This window comes from Nyctibius grandis, chromosome Z (genome assembly GCF_013368605.1).
Source record: "Nyctibius grandis isolate bNycGra1 chromosome Z, bNycGra1.pri, whole genome shotgun sequence".
Lineage (NCBI taxonomy): Eukaryota > Metazoa > Chordata > Aves > Nyctibiiformes > Nyctibiidae > Nyctibius > Nyctibius grandis.
Window position 1 is genome coordinate 95,963,404 of NC_090695.1, and position 19,217 is coordinate 95,982,620.

At 48.4% G+C, this 19,217-nt stretch overlaps 1 protein-coding gene across 5 annotated transcripts in view; it reads right to left on the reverse strand.

Annotated features, from left to right (window-relative positions):
• The window catches only part of TNRC18 (trinucleotide repeat containing 18), a 56,132-nt gene that overhangs the window by 7,139 nt on the left and 29,776 nt on the right, over positions 1–19,217 (reverse strand). For 3 of the 5 annotated variants that reach the window (XM_068423502.1, XM_068423505.1, XM_068423501.1), the window contains 9 exons: positions 17,476–17,650; positions 16,049–16,412; positions 13,356–13,637; positions 6,082–6,321; positions 3,237–3,679; positions 2,253–2,417; positions 1,253–1,394; positions 670–787; positions 315–390 (listed from right to left, as the gene is read on the reverse strand). In XM_068423502.1, coding sequence (XP_068279603.1) covers positions 315–390; positions 670–787; positions 1,253–1,394; positions 2,253–2,417; positions 3,237–3,679; positions 6,082–6,321; positions 13,356–13,637; positions 16,049–16,412; positions 17,476–17,650 — 2,005 coding nt within the window. The remainder of the gene's footprint in view (positions 1–314; positions 391–669; positions 788–1,252; positions 1,395–2,252; positions 2,418–3,236; positions 3,680–6,081; positions 6,322–13,355; positions 13,638–16,048; positions 16,413–17,475; positions 17,651–19,217) is intronic. The other 2 variants (XM_068423504.1, XM_068423506.1) reach the window with 2 other exon arrangements.

Here is a 19,217-nt window from a genome sequence, read left to right on the forward strand (position 1 = left end):
CAGACCATCCCACCACAGCTGGCATGTAGCAAAGCAGCTCTAGAGAAGGCTGGGAAATGGCCTCGTGTCTGCTCACAGGGCAGTGTGAAGGACTGTCCCTGATGGCGTACAGGCCTAGTGCCCACTGCTAGGGGGGGAGCTCAGCCATGGGGCAGCAACCCACACCAAGGGGAGCTCTGTCCAGACTGGCCATGGAGGTAGGACCATGGCACCCCTGCAGCACCAGCTGGGGGAGGAGGAAGCTTTCAGCTAGCCTCCTCCACCCCAAAACAAGGCTCAGACACCAAGGACAGGCACCCTTTGGCCTCACATACCGCTTCCTGCAAGAGCTGCTCCAGGCAGTAAATGTGGGGACGGTTTCCCCTCTCACCTTCCACCACCACACGGTATCTGTAACACAAAGGCCCAGTCGGACACAGCCCATGGAAGACATCACCCCCATCAGCTAACACCTCCCTCTGAGCCCTACCACCAGTTTATTTGACAGCATTTAATGAGAGGTAATTGGACCTTCCTCAGCGCTGATAAACCGGAGTGAAGTGTCCTTCCCTCCCTTCCAGATTCCGTCAGTCTCTCTCCAGCCAGCTCTACACAACCCCCAAATCGATCCCTACATCAGTCCGCATTCACCGGCAGAGCCCGGGTGGATGTAGCAGCCCCGCAACTCACATGTCTGGTGAATGCACTGTCTTGACATGCCCGGCATAGAGCAGCTTGTCATCCATGGGGATGAGGACACGCAGACCATCTTTCAGCTCATCCTTGTCAATTATGCAAGAGCGGGGAGCTGTGAGGTGTTGGAGCAAGATGGGGATTAGAAAGCACCACACATGACAAAGCAACAGCAAGGGGAGAAGCAAACCTCATACTCCCAGCATCACCCTCCCCTAGGAAAAGGCCAGTAAGCCCTTTGTAGGAAGGGCTTGCTCTCTCTGGCTAGCTCCTGGCAGAGGAAAATTTTTTGTCTTGGTAATAGTAAAAAGTCCCCCATCTTGGTAATAATAACATACCAGTAAATGAAAATAAGGCAGCTCAGAGACTGGGCTTCATGTAGATGGCACAGTCAGCCACTCTGATAAGGCTTGCTTTTGGCAAGCCAAATTGACTGGAAACGTGGTATCTTCACCCCAAGGACTCGTGGCTTTGGATGAAGAACATGTGAAAGCGGCACAGTCCTGCTCTGAGCGGCCCTGGGAAACCTGCCCAGCTCTTCCACCTGTACAATTAGCCCCCCGGCCCCTTCTGCCCTCACCTGGTGTGGACGGTCGCTCGACCAGCATGCTCAGTGGGATGTTCTCATCCTCCGAGAAGCTGCTGTCTTGGTTGGGTTCAAAATCCTCCTCTGCTGCCATGCTCTCCATGAGCTTGCTGACAGCTCCTCCTTTCCCTCGGTTCTGCAGGAGAGCAAGCAGCACGTCAGCTGGATGACAACAGGCAACAGTCTGGTCCCATCTCACTTCCCTCCAGCAACAAATAACCTGAGGATACTGGGACAAACTTGTCTCCATCCACAGCAATGTTAATCACACAAAGAGGCTGTGCCCAGACTTGCTTTTTGGTTGAACAAAGACCTTTGTTTTTCTGGGTTTATTCCCAGTCATCACTGACAGCTGACCAAAAGCTATTTCACACACCCTGGTCACATCTCACTCCTGGAGGTTAGGAGAGATGCTGCGGAGCAGACAGCTGTAGCTCTGCTCTGCATTCACCATCGCTCTGCACAGTGCTCCTGAGTCCCTGTCTTCACTGAACAGGCAGCAGGCACTCTTCCTACTTCTTCTCAAAGCCCCACGATCCGTTTCTTGCTGTTACACACAGACCATAAGCATTACTCTCAGAAATCACGTGCAAAGATGCAGTAATGTGTGTTAAGAGAGAAGACAGGCTACAGCAATGGAGCAGAAAACAATTGTGACCTGGCTCACCCAGTGCTGAGCTGGGCAACTCCATCACCATCTCCCTGGTCCTTGCTATCCATGAAGGCTCTCCCTCCACCCCGTGGCAGCCTTAGAGAAAATCCTGCCTGCTCATTAATTTGGGGGATGAAGGCAAACGAACGCCAGATGGTAGCAGCAGGTACTACCTGATAGTCTTCCTTGGATTTTAGGCTTCTCAAACCAGCATTTTGCCTGTAACACACTCAGCAAAACCTGCATCTATATTTTCCCTCCCTCACACTGCAACAGTGAAGGAAAAGAGCAGGGCTCTGCCAGCCACCCTCCAGTCCACCCAGACTAGAACCAGTCCCTCACCTCTTTTTTCACCTCCTTGGCTTTCACCTTGGCTTTGCTCTTCTTGGTGGAGCCCAGGGCATTCGCCAGGCTGACATGAACATCAGACGGGGAGCTAGGGATGCCAGGAGGAGACATGGACGAGGAGGAGGAGCAGCAGGGTGTTTCTTTACCCTTCTTCCGCTGCTATAAATGAAAAGAAAACACTCCCATCAGTAAAGAGAGGATTGGTAAAGATCTGGGCCCAGAGAGAGGAAAGGTAGAGCAAAGCAGGCTGTGCGCAGCTAGGATGACATCCAGCAGTTAGTTCACTGACTCCAGCACATCCTACATCTCCCAGCTCTGCTTTCAGGCTCCACACGTTTTGGGAAGAGCTTTTCATTACCCTGGAAAGCAATTCCTGCCCATCAAACCTTCCCCCAGAGAGCTCCAAGAAGATCCCAGCTGGCCTCATGTCACAACTAACTTGTCTAACTCTCCCCACAATCACTGCTCCTCCGTAACGCTGCCATGAACTAAACTGGAGATGGGGGGAGCTGAGCTTTCAGCCAAGATGAAGAGCTGGCAACTCAGAGATCACTGCCACCACCAGCCAGGAACAGCCCTCAGAAGACACCATATAAAAGGTGAACAGCCTTAAAGGCCAGCGTGGGGGCCACAGCTCAGGAAGTGGATAAGGTTGTGCAGAGAGCGGGTGAGAGATTTCACAGATGTTTTAATGCAGGATTGTCCACTCTGGCCAATCCAAGCAGGACTGGAGGGTGACACAAATAACCTGCCCTGTTCAAACACAACAAGCTTTTCCTCCCTGCAAGTCAGATTCAAGCCTGACAGCTCCTCCGGGTGTACGTGGGGGTGGCAGGGGGGACAAGGGGCAGCCAAAACAGCACTGGGGCAACCGCTGAGACAGGACTCAACTCTCCTCTCCCCCAGTGAAGTTAATTGCCCTCCCCTCACCCTCAGCTCCCAAGGGTGCCACACCAATCCTGCCTGCATGTTCCTCACCTTGCTTAGCTCCTTCCTCTCCTTCCCCTTGCTGCCCTCCTTTTTGGGGCTCATGGGTGCCCCCTTGCCACAGCGCCCAGGCTTGGAGACAGGAGTGGAGCTGGCAGGCGCCGCGGGGGTCAGCATGGCCGAGGATGTCGTGGCGTCGTGGAGGAAGATCCGCTCGCTCCGGCGCCGGTTCCACAGGTCATCATCGCTGGCCTCCAGCCCAAACTCAAAGCTCAAGTCCTTGGGGGACTTGAATTTCTTTAGCTTGCGGCCTTTCTCAGACCCAAGCTTGGCCTTGTCAGTGCTCCCAGATCCAGAGTCCAGGTTGCCAGGGGCCTGGCTTGGCGGGATGCTGCTTGCCTCCAGTGGCCCCTTCTTTCCCCGCAGCAACCCCGAGGGTGACTTCTTCCTGATCTTGATCTCACTCTCCGAGTCGGTGTATTCAAACTCTGTCCCTAGGTGCAAAAGATTTAACCATCAGTCAAAGCCCTGGCTGAGCCAAGAGGGGCCATATCCTGCTGGAAGCTTTTAGGCTCCACGGGAGATGCTGCGCCTGTTCTACAGAGCCCTTGCTTGTTCCCCTTTCGAATGCCCACATCCCTCAGATCTGCATTTCCACCCCATAAAACACTGACTTCCCTGAAAATAAGTCTTCCCTGCCCCAAACCAGAGCCCACCCATTCGGGCAGTGTGGTTCAGTGTGCTCCCTGCCTCCATTTTCTCCCTTCTCCCACAACCAAAACCCTGCAGAGAACCTCTGAAGAGAAAAGATACTCTGACATTCGCCCCTCTACAGAACGGAGTTGCTTGGCTGAAGTAAAGCACAAACCCCACAAAGCTGAGCCTTCCTCCCCTCCCAGCACAAGTCCTCTCTGATCTCACCTTCGTTTCAGGAGAACATTCTCTTTAACGAATTGAATAAACCCCTATTTCAAGTTTATTTTTCCCCATTGGCCAACAGACACCACCGATCTTTTTACTGGCTCAGGTAATCACCTTCAAGTCAAGAGAGGTAAATGATCTTTTGTCTGTGGCAAATGGAAATCCCCTCACATTGGCCTCTGCTCAGCATCATGGGCACAGCAGTATCCAGAGGCCTGAGATATTGTAATAACACCAAGACATTCACCACCTTCAGTGTGTTTCCCTCCCCAGAACCTGATAAAGGAAAGCAAGATCACACATTTCCAGAGGCAGAAGGGAAACTGAGGCAGGACCTACACATGCAGCAACAGGGGCAGGAGGGAGGCAAAGCACCGTGGCTGCACAGGCACTGCGCCATCAGAGGGATACAAGCAGCCAGGAAGAAACTTGCCCAAAGTCATGCAGTAAGTCTATGCTGGAACAAGAGACTGAGCCCAGATTTTCCAAATCCAGTTCTTTCCCAGGGCGCTGGACCTCATGGGATGGCACACAACCTCTGAAGATGTGTGGAAACGTCAGTAGAACCTGGGTCTCCCTCTCCAAAAAAGAGCATCAGCCAAAGGTCTCTCTTGTATCCTCCTCCACCCTGCTGTGGATCTGCCCTCTCTGCACACACACCTGCACGACTCTGCCGTCAGACCAAAAAGGTCTGAAATCACGCCTCGCTTGGCAGAATCTCTTCTCAAGCCCAACAGTGACTGGCCCCTGCTGTGATAACCACTGCTTGCAGAAGACCCTTGAGAAAGGACATACAGGACCGAACAACATTCACATGGGTAAACGAAAACATACGAGGCACAAGCATGGAGAGCATCTTCTCTCAGTCTTTCTCTCTCAAACACGCTCACTTTCACGGGTAAATTCAGTCTGCAGGAACCTGCTCTCATCTTCTACCCAAACCTCTTCCCCTGAGACAGCCCCAGCACGAGCAGGAAAAGAGCAAGCCTGTCAAAATCAAAGCTGGCAAGGCTCAAAATGAAAAAACCCATTGGAAATTACAGCACTCCTTCTCCTCTCTCACTGCCGCACGAGGCAATTTCTAGATGCTTCCAGTTTGAAGGAGGGTGGGTTACAAGACGATAAATTCTTAACAGAGGCTGTTGGAACAAGTTGGCAAAGCCTAATATAGCATGGAAACAGTGCTAAAACAAGCCAGACTCCCAAGGAAGACATCATTTTCCATTCTGAAGCATGCTATAAATCCCATTATCACTTAATAAATATTAATAGAGAATTTATAAATGGAGCCCACATAGATCTGTCTGACCGGGAACGATGTCACCAGTGGGCACTTGTGCAGCAGGGCATGGGGAGGGGAAGAAATGAAACTCCAATTACATGCAATACAATGAAACTGAGACAGAGATGGGGACAGAAATACAGGGTCTGGCATTGCAAACACATGAGCAGAGGAAGGAATGCTTGTTTCAAGCCTCGCTGGCCGGCTTCTGTGAGGAAGCTGATGGGATGGGCTGATTGAAGGGGTTTTTCTTCTGTTTGGGTGTCTCTGCCTCTCTGCCTCTCTTGGGTATCTAAGATCAGCTGCATTTAGCACATGCTTCCTTCCCTAAAATGTAACAGCATTTCATTGCCTTCAGCACCCTGTCCAAGGGCACACAGTACCCCATCGCTTGCCTCTGCAGCACGGCTGTTAAGGATTTGCCAGGTAGGGAAAGAGGAAACTTTGAGAAAGCCACAGGCAGCCGCTCCTAGCGAAGCCACGGCTGCAGCTGCTAAACCTGCCATATCTGTGCCCGGTTCTTGTTTTCTTGCCAGGTGATTCCCCCTGCCTTCAGCATCAGGACCAAGCAGCCAACAGCAAGGAAGGAGCAAGACAGTGCCTGGATAACAATCTGCTCTCTTGCAGCACAGCTGGGACCTCCTGAACCTTCCACCTTGCCCCCATGGCACCAACCCTAACCATGCAACTCACCCATCAGGCTCTGCCGCTCCTCCTTCTTCTTCGCCTTCTGCTTGGCCTCCAGCTGGATGATGGAAAGCGGAGGGGGAACGATGGGGCTGGGCATTGCGCTGGCCGCAAACCTCGCTAGAAGACCCAGGCCGCTCTCGTCAAGGGCAGGTGATGAAAGCCTGTCAGTGCCGTCCGTCCCATAGTCCTCTACTTCCTCCTCTTCCTCTTCGTCCTCCTCTTCCTCCTCCTCTGAGCTAGAATCTAGCACGCAGAAAAGAAGGAGCCCATTACAAATCTCATGGAGTTGTGCATCAGCCACATTTCCACCCCAAACAGATAACTCTCCTGCTGCTCTGTGCTCACCTAAGTAGCACTGAGCCACTCATGAGCTGAGCCAGAAGATGTTGGCCACAGACACACATGTGTCTCTGTAGCCATACAGCCGGTATCACCCTGCCTACCACCACCCTTGAAGGACACAGCAATATAGGGTACGGCAAAGAGGACCCGTTCAAGGCGAGGGAGGGAAGAGCAGGGTGTTGGCAGAGATTTGAAAAGGATGCCACGCACCCCTTCCCTGCAGCTTTCAGGAGGAATTAAAAGCTTAATTCATTTGAAAATCCCAACCTCGGAGCTGTGGGATTCCCCTCCCACCCACCACCTCTTCCTCCACAATGAAATCCATTAGCGTAATCAGAATCAGAGATCAGCATGGAAGGGGAATACCAGAGATCAGCCTGTGCCGAGGTAGGAGGCAAGGAGGACACAGAGAGGAGAAGGGGCAGGAGGCAAAAATGCAAAGGTGGGGAGGGAAATAATAATTTGAAAGCAATGGATTTGGAATGCATAAGGGGGGAAAGTGTAGGTAGTGTTGGAGACAAGGAGGAGCGTTTAAAGACACTGCCTCAAAACTCTCCGTGCCTTTCATTTCATTTCCCTCCCTACAGCTCAGGCTAGCTGAGGAAAGCCCAGCTCAGCACAGGCAGGAAGAGCTGCCCCCAGCCCAAATCTAATCCTGGCAAAGAAATCAACCTCACTGCCTGCGTCGGCTGACACCCGCAGAGAGCAGTGGGCTGGGGTTTTCCTTTACGGTGTAGATACAGCAGGTATTTTGGGGGTAGATGCTCTGAGAGTGGCACCTCTCCCTTCCTACAGCGCTTCCCAAGAGTCTGTCATCAGCTCAAAGGCAATTAATTTTAACAGCATCTCAGTCAGGTAGTGCTGGTGAGGAGCGAGAGTCACTACACAAATGCACATATACCACACACATACATATACACACACATATATGAGCACATGTACCTATAAATATATATATAAGTGCAAAAAGTGGGTCTCGAAAAGATATTTAATTTCTCTTGAAATTGAGGGCTTAAGTAGGATCATCAAGGTTGCTGAAAAATCTCCACCACTAGCAGGAGCCCTGCTCTCCCCCCTGAGCCCACCGGCCAGCTCCCCGCCAGCCGCTATCCCTGCCTCTGAAAGCCAGCCAAATGAGAAACCAGATCCCTTCAAAATGAGCTGGAATGAACAGGAAAATCCTTTTCTCTTCACGTATGACCTCTGGGATAGAGAAAAACGTCCTCGACACTTGGCTGTTCCAAAAAAAAAAAAATAATACAACAGCACAAATGTTATTTTTCCACTTCGGATTATTTTTCCATGACATTAGGAACAACAGGAATATCAGAAAACAGTGTTCTCATCCTTGCATTTTGTCAACTGAAGTAACAGCCAGCTATATTTTTTTTTTAACAAGGAGAGCTTATCTCCACAGCATACATCAGATAGTCACAGAATACTAATTTTTAACTGCATAAAAATCCCTTCCCCATTTCAGTTGCTCAGGCTGGTTCCTTGTGATATAAAAATGCTACCAAACCTACAGCCCTGCAGTAAATACCAAGAAATCCACAGCCCTGCTCACTCCTTGCATTAAAACCACATGCAAAAAAAACCAATCCGCAGCAAATTAGGATCATATTCTTTCCCCTACCAGAAAAGGGGGCACAACTGTTGTTTTTCTACCACGTTTTGCCAAAAAGAAAACAAATCCAGATGAACTCGGCTATTCTGAGACGTGGAAACCACCTGCCTGAAAAGCAGCAAAACCGTGCCTGAGTTCAATGACACACCACGGGGTGCTGAGACCCTCTCCACACATCCCATTTGGCTCCAAAATGCAGCAATTCTCAGCAAAAACAGACAAAAATTGAAAAAAAATCAACCTGTACAGCCCCTCATGCCAGACCCAGAGAGTCGGTCGAGCCAAGAGTGGCTCGCTGAGAAGCTGGGGAGGAAAACTGGCAAAAAAAAGGGGAAAATTTGCAGGAAAATCCCTCCATGACCTGTCCCACGCGATTTCCCTGCAGCACCCTTGGCTCAGCACTGCCCAGGGGCTGTGCCGGGCACAGGCAGCACCGCTCCTTCGGCACGTAAGAACTCTGCACGTGCGAGGGCATCAGGGTGCCCAGCAGCTCCGGTATTTCACGTGCATCGAGGTAAAACAGATTTAAAAGCCAGGATGAAAGCGGCTGTTATTCACGCTACAGAAAACGTAAGATACAATAAAGTACCTGGCAGTTATTCTAACCTCTCTCAAATATACGGTGTCACACTATGGAAGGACAACTGGAGATAGTCTCTTGTCAGCATTTTTACCAAAACACTTATATTTTTATCCGCATGAGATACAATTTTCAGCCTGAAAATAAGCACATTTTAACACATTCACAGCACAGATCTATCCTCCTCCACCTCTCGTGGCGAGGGCACATATTGCTAACTCCAATCTACACGCACAGCACAACCCCTGCTCCTCTTCCTCCTGATTTTCCAAGGGACAAAAACTAACAAATGAATCAAAAAGAACACATTTGGGGCTCTGCTCCAAACCCACAGGCTTCTAAAGTAAGTCCCCAAATTTATGGTCATACGGGCAATTAAGCTGCTGGTGCTCTGGAGCCATCTGCACAGCTCCTTCAAGAGACTCATGATGCCTGTAGTTAATGTGAAGCAGGAGTTTTACTCCTACTGTACCCAAATTATGCGTAGGCTTAAAATGAAGTATGCACAGATGCCTTTACACAACTGAAGCCTCAATTTCTTCTCCTGAAAAGGTGATTTTTAGTTAATAAGGGGGAAAAACACATTTTAAAAAATAATTTCTTCCTTCAATGGTAATTCTGTTAACACTGAGCATGGGTAAGGGAAAAAATATTCAAAGTGAAGAATATATTTTCTAACTGACATTTTTAAAGCATGTATATGTGTGTATATACCCACACACACAACCACACGCGTACATACAATTCTACAGCCAAAACAAACAATAAATTCATATTTAAATGCTACTGATGGCAGATAAACTGGAGCAAAAGAAGATTTTTTTTTTTTCCTAAAATTTTTTACCTGCGCTAAATGAAAAACCAAACCTAATTAAAAATACTAAATTTTCTCATTGCTTTTAACAGCTAAGCTTCCGTGGTATTTTACTGTAGGAGAGCAATAAATGAAGATTTGTTAATGATGAACAGAAATTGGTTAAGCAATTTGGTTTTTAAAGACTGATGTAACAAGAAGGATTGAGGGGGGTGTGGAAAGGAAAGGCTTGGGAAGAGGGGAGTAAAAAAACACACTTAAAAGAGTCATTTCACATTGTAAAAAAAATAGCATGATTTCCTCATAACACCAAGCAGGCCTACAGCATACAAAGTAGGCTAAGTACAGGCAGACTTTAGACAGCTACTGGGTCATTGACATCTGATTTGTGTGATCTGTCCAAATTCTGGAGGTTACTGATTTTTGAATGTCCAATTTAAGATTGTACCTTTTTTTTTTTTTTTTTTCAAAACAAGCCAATTCTCATCATTGGAAGATTTTTTGTTTTCCCCCCATATGTGCTGTGCTGCTGACTCCAGAAGTACTTATAAAAAATTAAAAATATTACAACTATCACATGGGAATGACTGTGTAGGGCACTGGTTATCCCTTTTTTTTTTTTTTCATTGGTGTAAAATCATCCTCCAAGTCAGGGAAAGAAGAGCAGGGAAGAAGGTACTAATTTCTTAAGGAAAACAGAGTATGGAGGAGGAGAAAATATGGGTCTTTGGCCTCAAAAAGCTCAAGGTATTACCTATCCTGATGGTTTTCAGAAGTCCCATGTGACTTTAGCACACATTAGCAATCTCCTCTCCAAGGTCACTGGACAAAAAACCATAAGCTTTGCCCATTATCAGAATGGCAACGTGGTGTTTGGTCTGTAAGAAAGCAGCATGTCCCCACCTCTTCTATCTCAAATCAGATGAAAACAGGTCTTCCTGCAGCTGCTCCTAACCCCTGAGATAGATACTGGCAGGGCTGTGGCCAGGCAACTACCCTGATATTAGGACAATCTGCGTTGTGGCCCAGAAACCTTTAAGGACAGTGGCAGAGCCTTTGCAGGCAGCGCCATGGCTTCTCATCTTGGACCCATCTGCAAATCCTTCCCTTTGCTGGGTTACGGGGTTCTCCAAAAGGAGGTCTGCAAACAGTAAAGCATTTCTGGAGTCCTCAAACACATACACACAAGCAAACCTTCCATGCAAGACTCTTCATGGACAGAGAAAAGTCAAAAGTGGACAGCAATCATCTTCAAAATTAAAATAACCAAGAGAATGCAAAGAGCTACGTGTCATTATTCATGGAGGCAACATCGAAACATCTGAGGCTGACAGATGACATAAAGAAAAGTTATTTTGCCTACCTACATAACAATGGTCAAGGTTCGGGTTCATGGCTAGTGACCCTCGCTGAGAAGTGTCTGCCCTACAACCAGCCAACCACTTTGCTTCTTTAGTGCAGCGTGAGAGCAAATGCAAGAGACCGACACAGACATTCAAAGCATCATGGATAGGGGCAGGGGTGAAAGGGTTGGTCAAGCAGCTGCAAGGAGAAAGTGAGCACTTCTAGAAAAGCTGAGGTTATTAATCGGTTTAGTATCAGGGAAAGCCATTAGAAACCCTATTACCCAAATATCCCTTCAAGTAATGCTTCTGAGAAAAAACAACCAAAAAAAAAATTATTTGCAGAAAAAACAAACCCAAAACTTTAACCAATAATCCCTCCCCGCCTCCCCCTCCATGCCCACCTCCCACACCAGGGGGTTTTGCATCTTTGGTTTCCCCACCATTAAATGACACCCCAGAGGGATTTACAATGCATTTCCCCATTTGTTCCAGATTCCCCAACCTCCTCCCATATCCTCTGCCCTCCCCAGACTTTATCCCATAAAACTGAGATTTTTTTTTTTTCTTAAAGCAGACAGGTTACTTGAAAAATAGACAAAGCCAATTAGGGACAAGTTACCTATCTGCTTACCTGGAGCAAAACCAAAAAGCAAACCCAAAAACCCCTCAAGAACTTGGCACCTAAAAGGTATTGATATCCTCAAAATTTCCAACAGCAGCAAAATAAAGAAAAGATGCAGGAAGGAACAGGGAAGGGAAGAATGGAAGTTAACGCAGACTCTTCATGGAAATGTGGCACTCTCATCCTCACATAAAATCCACTATCCCCAGAACTTTTTGGGTTCTCTAAAGAATAAATTTTTTAAAAAAATTTTTTTTAAACATACATTCCTCTGTTTTGGGTTTTCTTTGAAATGCTTTGGTGAGTCCAGCCCAGAGCCACATCAAACCAAATCAGCATTCTGTATCTTTCTGCTGCATTTGATAATTTTTATTTTAGCTTGAATTATCTTTCTTTGGAGGTTGGGTTTAGAGGGAAGAAAAACCAAACAGGTGCATGGAGGAACTTAACATCAAAAAATGAAGAAAAAACAAAACAAAAGTAAAACTACCCCATTTTCAATTAACAGCTGCCTGAGCAGCCTGAAATACTAAAGGCTTTTGCTGTGCTACATCCAGATCTGCCATATAACTTAGATGATAACAACTGGGGATGCTCTTGCTTAGCATTGAGCCCAGACGAGCTACTTTCTTTTGGGAGCTGAGGGCTCATTAAAATGACCTTTCCCCATGATTATTATTTAATGAGTATGCTCTAAAACAGAAACCCCTTGTGTCTCTGGAGGAAAAGTCTCAAGTAATCTCTTTCTCACTGAAGTACTAATGACAGGCTGACAAAAAAAAAAGCTGCAAGAAAAAAACTGGGGTGAGGGTGAGGGAGGGAAACTGCAGAGTCAAATTTAATGCAGTGATTGCCACATCCTTGAACACCGTGGGTTATGTCTGGGCATCTGAAAAAAATTACCACCCAAAAAGAGATGCAAAAACTTGCCGTATACATTTTTAAAAGTGAAAAAGAAAAATTTCTGGCTGTTAACTAATGGGGACCTTATACTCAGCACCCTCCTGCAGCAGCAACAAGGACCAAGTGCCTCCAAGTTTTATCTGCCTGCCTCGAGAGAGCCTATCAACAGAGGAAACAAACTGAAAAAGAAGAAAACAAAACTGGGTGAACAAAACAAAAGGAAATTAAAGGGGTTGGGGGAGGAAAGGCCTAGGCTTTATCTGGACAAAGGCAGCAGGGATATTTGAATAATAGAGAGTACCCCAGACTAGGTTAATTCCAGTTCTACTCATGGGGAGTGGGAGCAGGAGGGGGATGCAGAGCAGGATGAAGTGAAGCGGCAACCTAATCGCCTGATAAGAGACACAGCAAGAGAGACAAGGTACACAGGTTTAGTTAAAAATGAACTCGATATGTTTAATAAAGCTTGGTATACCAAATCGCAGTACAAACATCAAGTCACACGGCCACACAACAGTATCCCGGTATTAAAAAAAACAAAACAAAACAAAACAAAAAAACAAAGGAAAAAGATAAAAGGAAAAAAGAAAAAAAGAAAAAAAGAAAATAATTTTAAAAAAAAGCTCCTTCCAAACCTCTACAAGACTCATGCTAAAATAAAATAATAATAATAGTAATAATAATAATAATATAATGGTGGTGGTGGCAGCAAGGAAGAAAGTGAGGGAAAAACTGAAGGGAAGAAGGGAACAGGAAAGCAGGGAGAGGTGGACACTAAAACCCAGCTGATATAAAAGCTCTAAAAGAGCCAGTCAGTAATAATATCACAATGATACAGGTACAAAAAGGATAAAAAATAAACGTCAGGCTGATAAAGCAGGCTACGCTGCCAAGAACAAAGATGGCCGCCCTGGCTCCGACCATCAAAATGGCTGACCCCCGCCCGCCAGGCCCCTCGCTCACCCTCACCCCCCGCCCACCCGCTTCCACACAGCCATGGCGGAGGGGTGCGTGTGGGGTTGCGTTTGCTATAAGCTAGTAACCTTGATCGAACGAGTCCTCCGAGGAGTCGCTGAAGGAAGATCCCGCCTCAGCCTCCCGCAGCAGCAGGCAGAAGGGCTGCTTCCGGCCCGCCACTGCCTTTGGCTTCAGTGGCCGCCCGGCCGCCGTGCTGCGGGGGGCCGCCTTGGGGCCACCGGCCGCCCGGCCACCCTTCCTGGCCACCGTGCTGTAGAGACCGGGCGGCCGCGGCTTGGGGGCGGACGGGGGCTGTGCCGGCCACTCGTCCCTCAGGGATCCTTCCTCCTCCTCCTCCGAGTCCGTATCTGTGGTCAAAGCGGGTGGGAAGTTCGTTATATCAGAGAACGGGCGTTTGGGGCTTTTTCGTGGGGCTTTTTGGGGGGTGCTTTGGTGCATTTCTTTGTGAAGAGGCTGTAAAGGAGAGGAAAGTGGCTGCAGAAGGGGCCGTGTGCCGCCATTTTCCACCCCTGCCAGGTCCCTCCAAGTTTGGGCTCAGCAAGCTGGAGCCATATAAACACAGAAATACGTATTTCCTTCTTTCAGTCAGAAATAGACACTCTCCACCTACGCCAAACGACTCCTGTCCTCTCTAAGGAGTTGTTTTTAGCTCAGGAGCGGAAAACTGAGGTAGACATTTCCACTATGAAGTTGTCCACCAAAGGCGCAGCAATGCCAACCATCGACCCATCGACCTGAATTAGTCTTAACCATGGTTATGTTCAACACTCTGACCTAAAGCTCCTTTTCTACATGAACCAACTCTCCCAGAGGGTTTTCGACGCGGCCAACAGGAGCAAGCCTAGCGAGCAACATGTCTAACACCAAATGTCTAACTCTAAACATGCCACCCCAGACGCTCTGCAGTGTGCAATACAAAGGACATGGAAATGCCAATGGCAGGGGGGTTGGAACTAGATGATCTTTAAGGTCCCTTCCAACCAGGCCAGGTCGGGCATTGCTCCCCACCTCCATTGCGTTGGTTGTGGAGATGAAGGAACGAGGGATAGCAAGTTTAGAAGGCCCAAAGCCCAAGTATGCAAATGATTTTGGGCATCTGACTTCTGTTAAAATCTGTGGGAAAAGGAAGCTCAGCTCACCCTCTGGATCTATGCCCAAGGTTTTCAGGACTTCAGCTAGAAAATCATGAGGTTAGGAGGCAGAAGGACTTGGCGCCAGTCCCGCTTCTCCTCCTTCACAAGAGCAGCCCACCAGTCATGGGAAGTGCTGCCATATGCTTGACCTGCCTCCCCAAATCCATCACGCTTGAGTGACCAAATGACAAGCTAAAGCCCTTTCCTTGAACCTGCACACAGCTGCCAAACCACACACCAAAGCTGAGCCATTTCAGAGTCGGTTCCTCAGTGACAAAAATCCTCCTGTGCTGAGATTCGTATGGCGAAGGGGCACATTCCTACACCTGGAGACCCACTGGAGAGGGAAGGGGTCAGAGAGCAGCTCCCTTAGGTCCAGGAGGGAGTTTTTGTTCATGAAACCACAGTACCAACTGCAAGAACACTGCAAAAGTTCCCTCTGCCACAAGCCAAGGCTTTCAGCTTCAGCAACAGCCTGTGCCTCCTCTCCCCATTAGCTCCAAAGCTCCCAGTTTAGAAGCCATGTGTCTGTCCTTGGGAGTGAAGCACATTCAAGAACAGAACTGTTTGGTACAGCACCAAAGGCTGTGTTCAAGTCCAGTGGACACAATGGCTCCTATTTTGCCATGTAAATGGCTAATTTCATGCCAAACACTTGTTCTGTTAGAGAATCACTAGCTCATCATCTTCCCCATTTGTGAAATTTCTAAAGCGGTGCTGCACTGAGAGATGGATTCGTTATGCATACAAACACCCCATAAGGGTTTTAACACGGGACTTAAATAGCTGCAAGCAAAGGAAAAGATGCATATGCAAGTGAGCGAAGACAATTACACAACCAGGCCTCAGACCATAAACTCCAAGTCCCTCACATGTCCTCTGCCCCATTGTCTGCCTGGATCGTTAAAGTCTCTTCTACCTCTGGTTCTACTGTCTTCCCGACACTGTCTGCAATTCAGATTTTTCCTTCTCTAACAGAGGTCCCTAGCTCTGCTCGGCTGCAGGAACCTTTGCCTCAGGCACACTTTGGGTTCAGAAATGGCAACCAGTACACAGGATGGCAGGGTGGAGACGAACACCGATGAGACAGATGGGAAGGCTGAGCACAGGCAGCCAGGAACCAAGCCACGACACTGAAGGGCAGGAGGATGCTCATGAACATCAGCGCTCCTTGGCAGCCTTTGCCTTCTCCAGCTGAATCCATGGCATAATCCTAAAGCCAATCCTACCCAACTCAACAAGGACTTCAAAAGTCAACCGTTAACCACCTCCTGAAACAGAGGCTATGAGCACTCATCTGACAGGTAGAAGGAGAGTGTCTACTCCCACCAAAAGCAAGAACGTGGGTCAACTTCTTTTTTAAAGCGTTTTTCCCCCATTGACGATCAGTACAGGCCAGGAAGAGATGCACTGATATTGGCTATCTCTTGGACAGCAAGTTGGGCACACAACTCATGCTGACCTCAAAGATGCAGCAGCACTGATTAGTCACGGAGGAGGTCACCTTTCACTCATGAGCAAAACCAGACCCATCTCCAAGGCCCTTTCCAAGAGGCCCGAAACCCCCGCCACAAGTCCCCACAACAGATTGCACTGTAAGAAGAAATAAATGAGGGGTTACTTACTATAGGAGTAGCTGCTAACTTCAGATATTGCTGGTGAATGGGAAACCTTGAGCTGATTTTTGACTTTTAACCCCACCTCCATCTTCTTCATTTTGGCAGCCACTTTGTTTTTACCTTCCTTGGTGGTTTTCAGTGACAGGCCCAGGTTCTTGGCCAGGCTCTTCTTCTCCTCCTTGCTTGGCAGAGCCTCGTGGGGCAGGAGGTACCTGCTGCCACTTCCACTACTTTTCGGCTTTCCCCCAGAGCTGTCGGCAAACTTGAAGGGGGATTTGAGCTTGTCTTGTTTGGTGAGTGACAGGGCTTTGTCAAGCTTGCTGGCCAGCTGCTCCTGATCCGATGGCACCTTCTTCTTTTTGAGCTTTAACTGTCGAGGTGAAAGGAAGAAATAGAGGTGAATACAGAGCAGATACCATGGCAGACCTGAGGGATTTTACTAGCCCTCATAACAGTCGCTCATGCACGCTAGTTAATAAGGCCTCAAAATGATGGTCTTAACCCCAGTTGCCATAACCCACCATGGTGCTAGGGAGGAAGAGGAGGAAGATGTCAGCCAACAGCACAGCTTTACCCTTATCGAGCACTGCAAAATCACAAGATTAACTTAGAAAAACTGAATTTTCTTCCATAAGAAATATGTTCATAGAACAACACGTTTTGGAGTTCTCTCTTCTCAACACCTTCTGGTTTTTAGGATATGTTTGGGTTGGTTTTACAAGCTTTTCTCTAAATCACGAGGATTAAAAATCTTCTTTACCCAAAACCCCAGCCAAGTAAATACGGATTTCTACATAATCAACCAGCTCCAGAGGCTGGGATGCCAAAAAGCCCCAAATACCTCTCAGCAAGAGCATCAGCACCACTGCATTACAGCCAGCGCTGTTACATCCTTTTCAGTATTTTCTTGCTTCTTGAAAAAAGTAAATATACTTTACATGTGCTACAGCTAGATAACAGGAGCTGTAACTCAGTACTTCGCCTGTATGCATTTTGGATTTCATCAGCAGCTTAAAGCTCCAGTAAGTATCTCATTGCCTCAACGGGAGAAGAAGAAAATCCTGCATTTAAAATAGCAACGTTGCACTCCCTTTCTCCCCTCACTTTGGGAAGTCCATTCCCCTTCAATATCTCAGCAGGCAAAGGGCTAAGATGAGCACTGCTCTGGATTCAGAGCTACTGCAACAGTGCCATGCTCTGGCTGGCTCAAAGGCGCTTGCCCCTCTGCTGCCTATCAAAGAGGTCCAACCTCCATAAGCAAGCACCCCTCCGCTGCACAGACAATCCTCTCATGAAGAGCTTCTAAACCCAGGAGAACTGAGAGCAGACGCTCTACGATCAGGAGGAGTTATCCAGTGCAAGCCAACACTAGCAAAGCAGGAAAGAGATCTGCTTTTGGCCCATGGCTCCATGTTCCCCATGAGGGCACTGACCTCATTTGAGAAGCTGGGAGCTGCATCGTGCTCTTCCCAGCTCTGGTTCCTCCCTTTCATCTTGCCACTGCCGCTCTCCACATCCTCATCCTCCTCCGGGAGGGCCCCTTTGTGCCTCTTCTTCATGCCCTCACCAGTCTCAGAGTCTTCAGAGAGCAACAAGGACTTGCTCAGTCTGCAAGCCAAGCATAGGATGGGTCAAGGTGGGGGGCTTTCCTCCCCGTGATCCCCACCAAGCTCAAAAGTGACGTTAACTGCCTCCTAGGACAGTGGGGATCCTCAGCAGGAGCCAAGTCCACTGTGAAGTGACAGCAGTTTGTACAAGGTTTTCCACCAAACAGGAGAGCCATGGATCCCTTCTTGCACACTCTTGGCCACCAGTACGGATGAGGGTGCCTGAAATCAGAGACCTGCCAGGCGGTCTCCGAAAAGCAATTGGTGTCTTGAATAGCAGCCACCAAAAAAGTGCCTGATTTGGTACAGAGCAGCAGAGGGAAGGACAGACAGCTGAGCTGGCCCTGAAGGTCTTCTCCCACCTCTACTTTCAAGGACTCTGTAGGTGCAAAGAGAGATTCTCGAGGCCCGGGGCGGGGTGTCTCACTGCCCAGACACTTGCTCTGGTTGCTCGGGTATGAGCAAGGAGGTGGTAAGGAACTGCCACGCAGGGTGACACAGAGAGACAAGAGCACTGGAGGGACTGGCTCACTCAAAGGACAGGCAATCTGCTTTACTAGCCTGGGCCCTCTGCGAGTGGCATTTGTGATCTGCATCTTTGGTTTTGCTTCGGGATTTGAGGGGAACACAGAGGGTAAATAAATAATTTTAAAAAACAAAAAATAAAGTAGGTGAAACTATAAGCACATCTTTCACTGCTCCCCAGCTGTCTCCAGAAACTAAGTGATGGATGAAGAGATCAGTCAACACCTCAAGACTTCCAGAAGCCTCCATTAAAAGCTCTCATATGCCGCCTCCTTCACGCTAAGCCTCCTGGCCGAGGTCATACCACCACCACAAAGCCACTGACATGGGGCAGCCTCCTCAGCTTCCAGGCACTTCCCCTCCCCTTCATCCTCTCTGCTGACCTCCACAGACAGCTAAACCAACACCTCAGGCCCTGGACGCTGGCTGAGGGTGCATCTCCATCTCCCATGCCAGGCTGCTCAAGCATTCCTGCCTGCAACGTGGGGACATGCACACGCAACACGCTCATGCATGCATACACGCACAACTCCAGCCACCTCTGGATGCCTCCAGCCTGTCCAGCCATCCAAACCAGAGGAGCAAAAACACACAGCCACCAAGAGGACAGATTTTCAGAAGCACATGGTCAGTGGGAGCTGGGCACCTGAATCTCATTTGTAGTCGTGAAAGGACATTTGCAAAAATACATAGTACGAAGGGAGGCAGCTCAGAGGTGCCTTCCCATTGGGGAGACCTGGCCATCTATGGATGGTTAGATGGCCAACGGTGGTGAGATCCAGGCATCCAAACAAGAACAGCTGGACTTGCAAAACAGAAAAAAGCAGAAGAGAGAATGATCCAGACACTTGAAAGAGAGGGGTCAGGCGAAACCAACTCCCACTGATTAAGGGAACAGGAGATGAAGAGAGCAGAAACACAGCAGAAAGGCCCTAGAAAGCAGACAACCTGGAACAGTCCTGCCCTTCCAGTTTTTGTCATCAGCATCAATTAGGTCTACAGCACCCGTTTGCACTACCCGCTCTCCTGGAAACACACAAGGA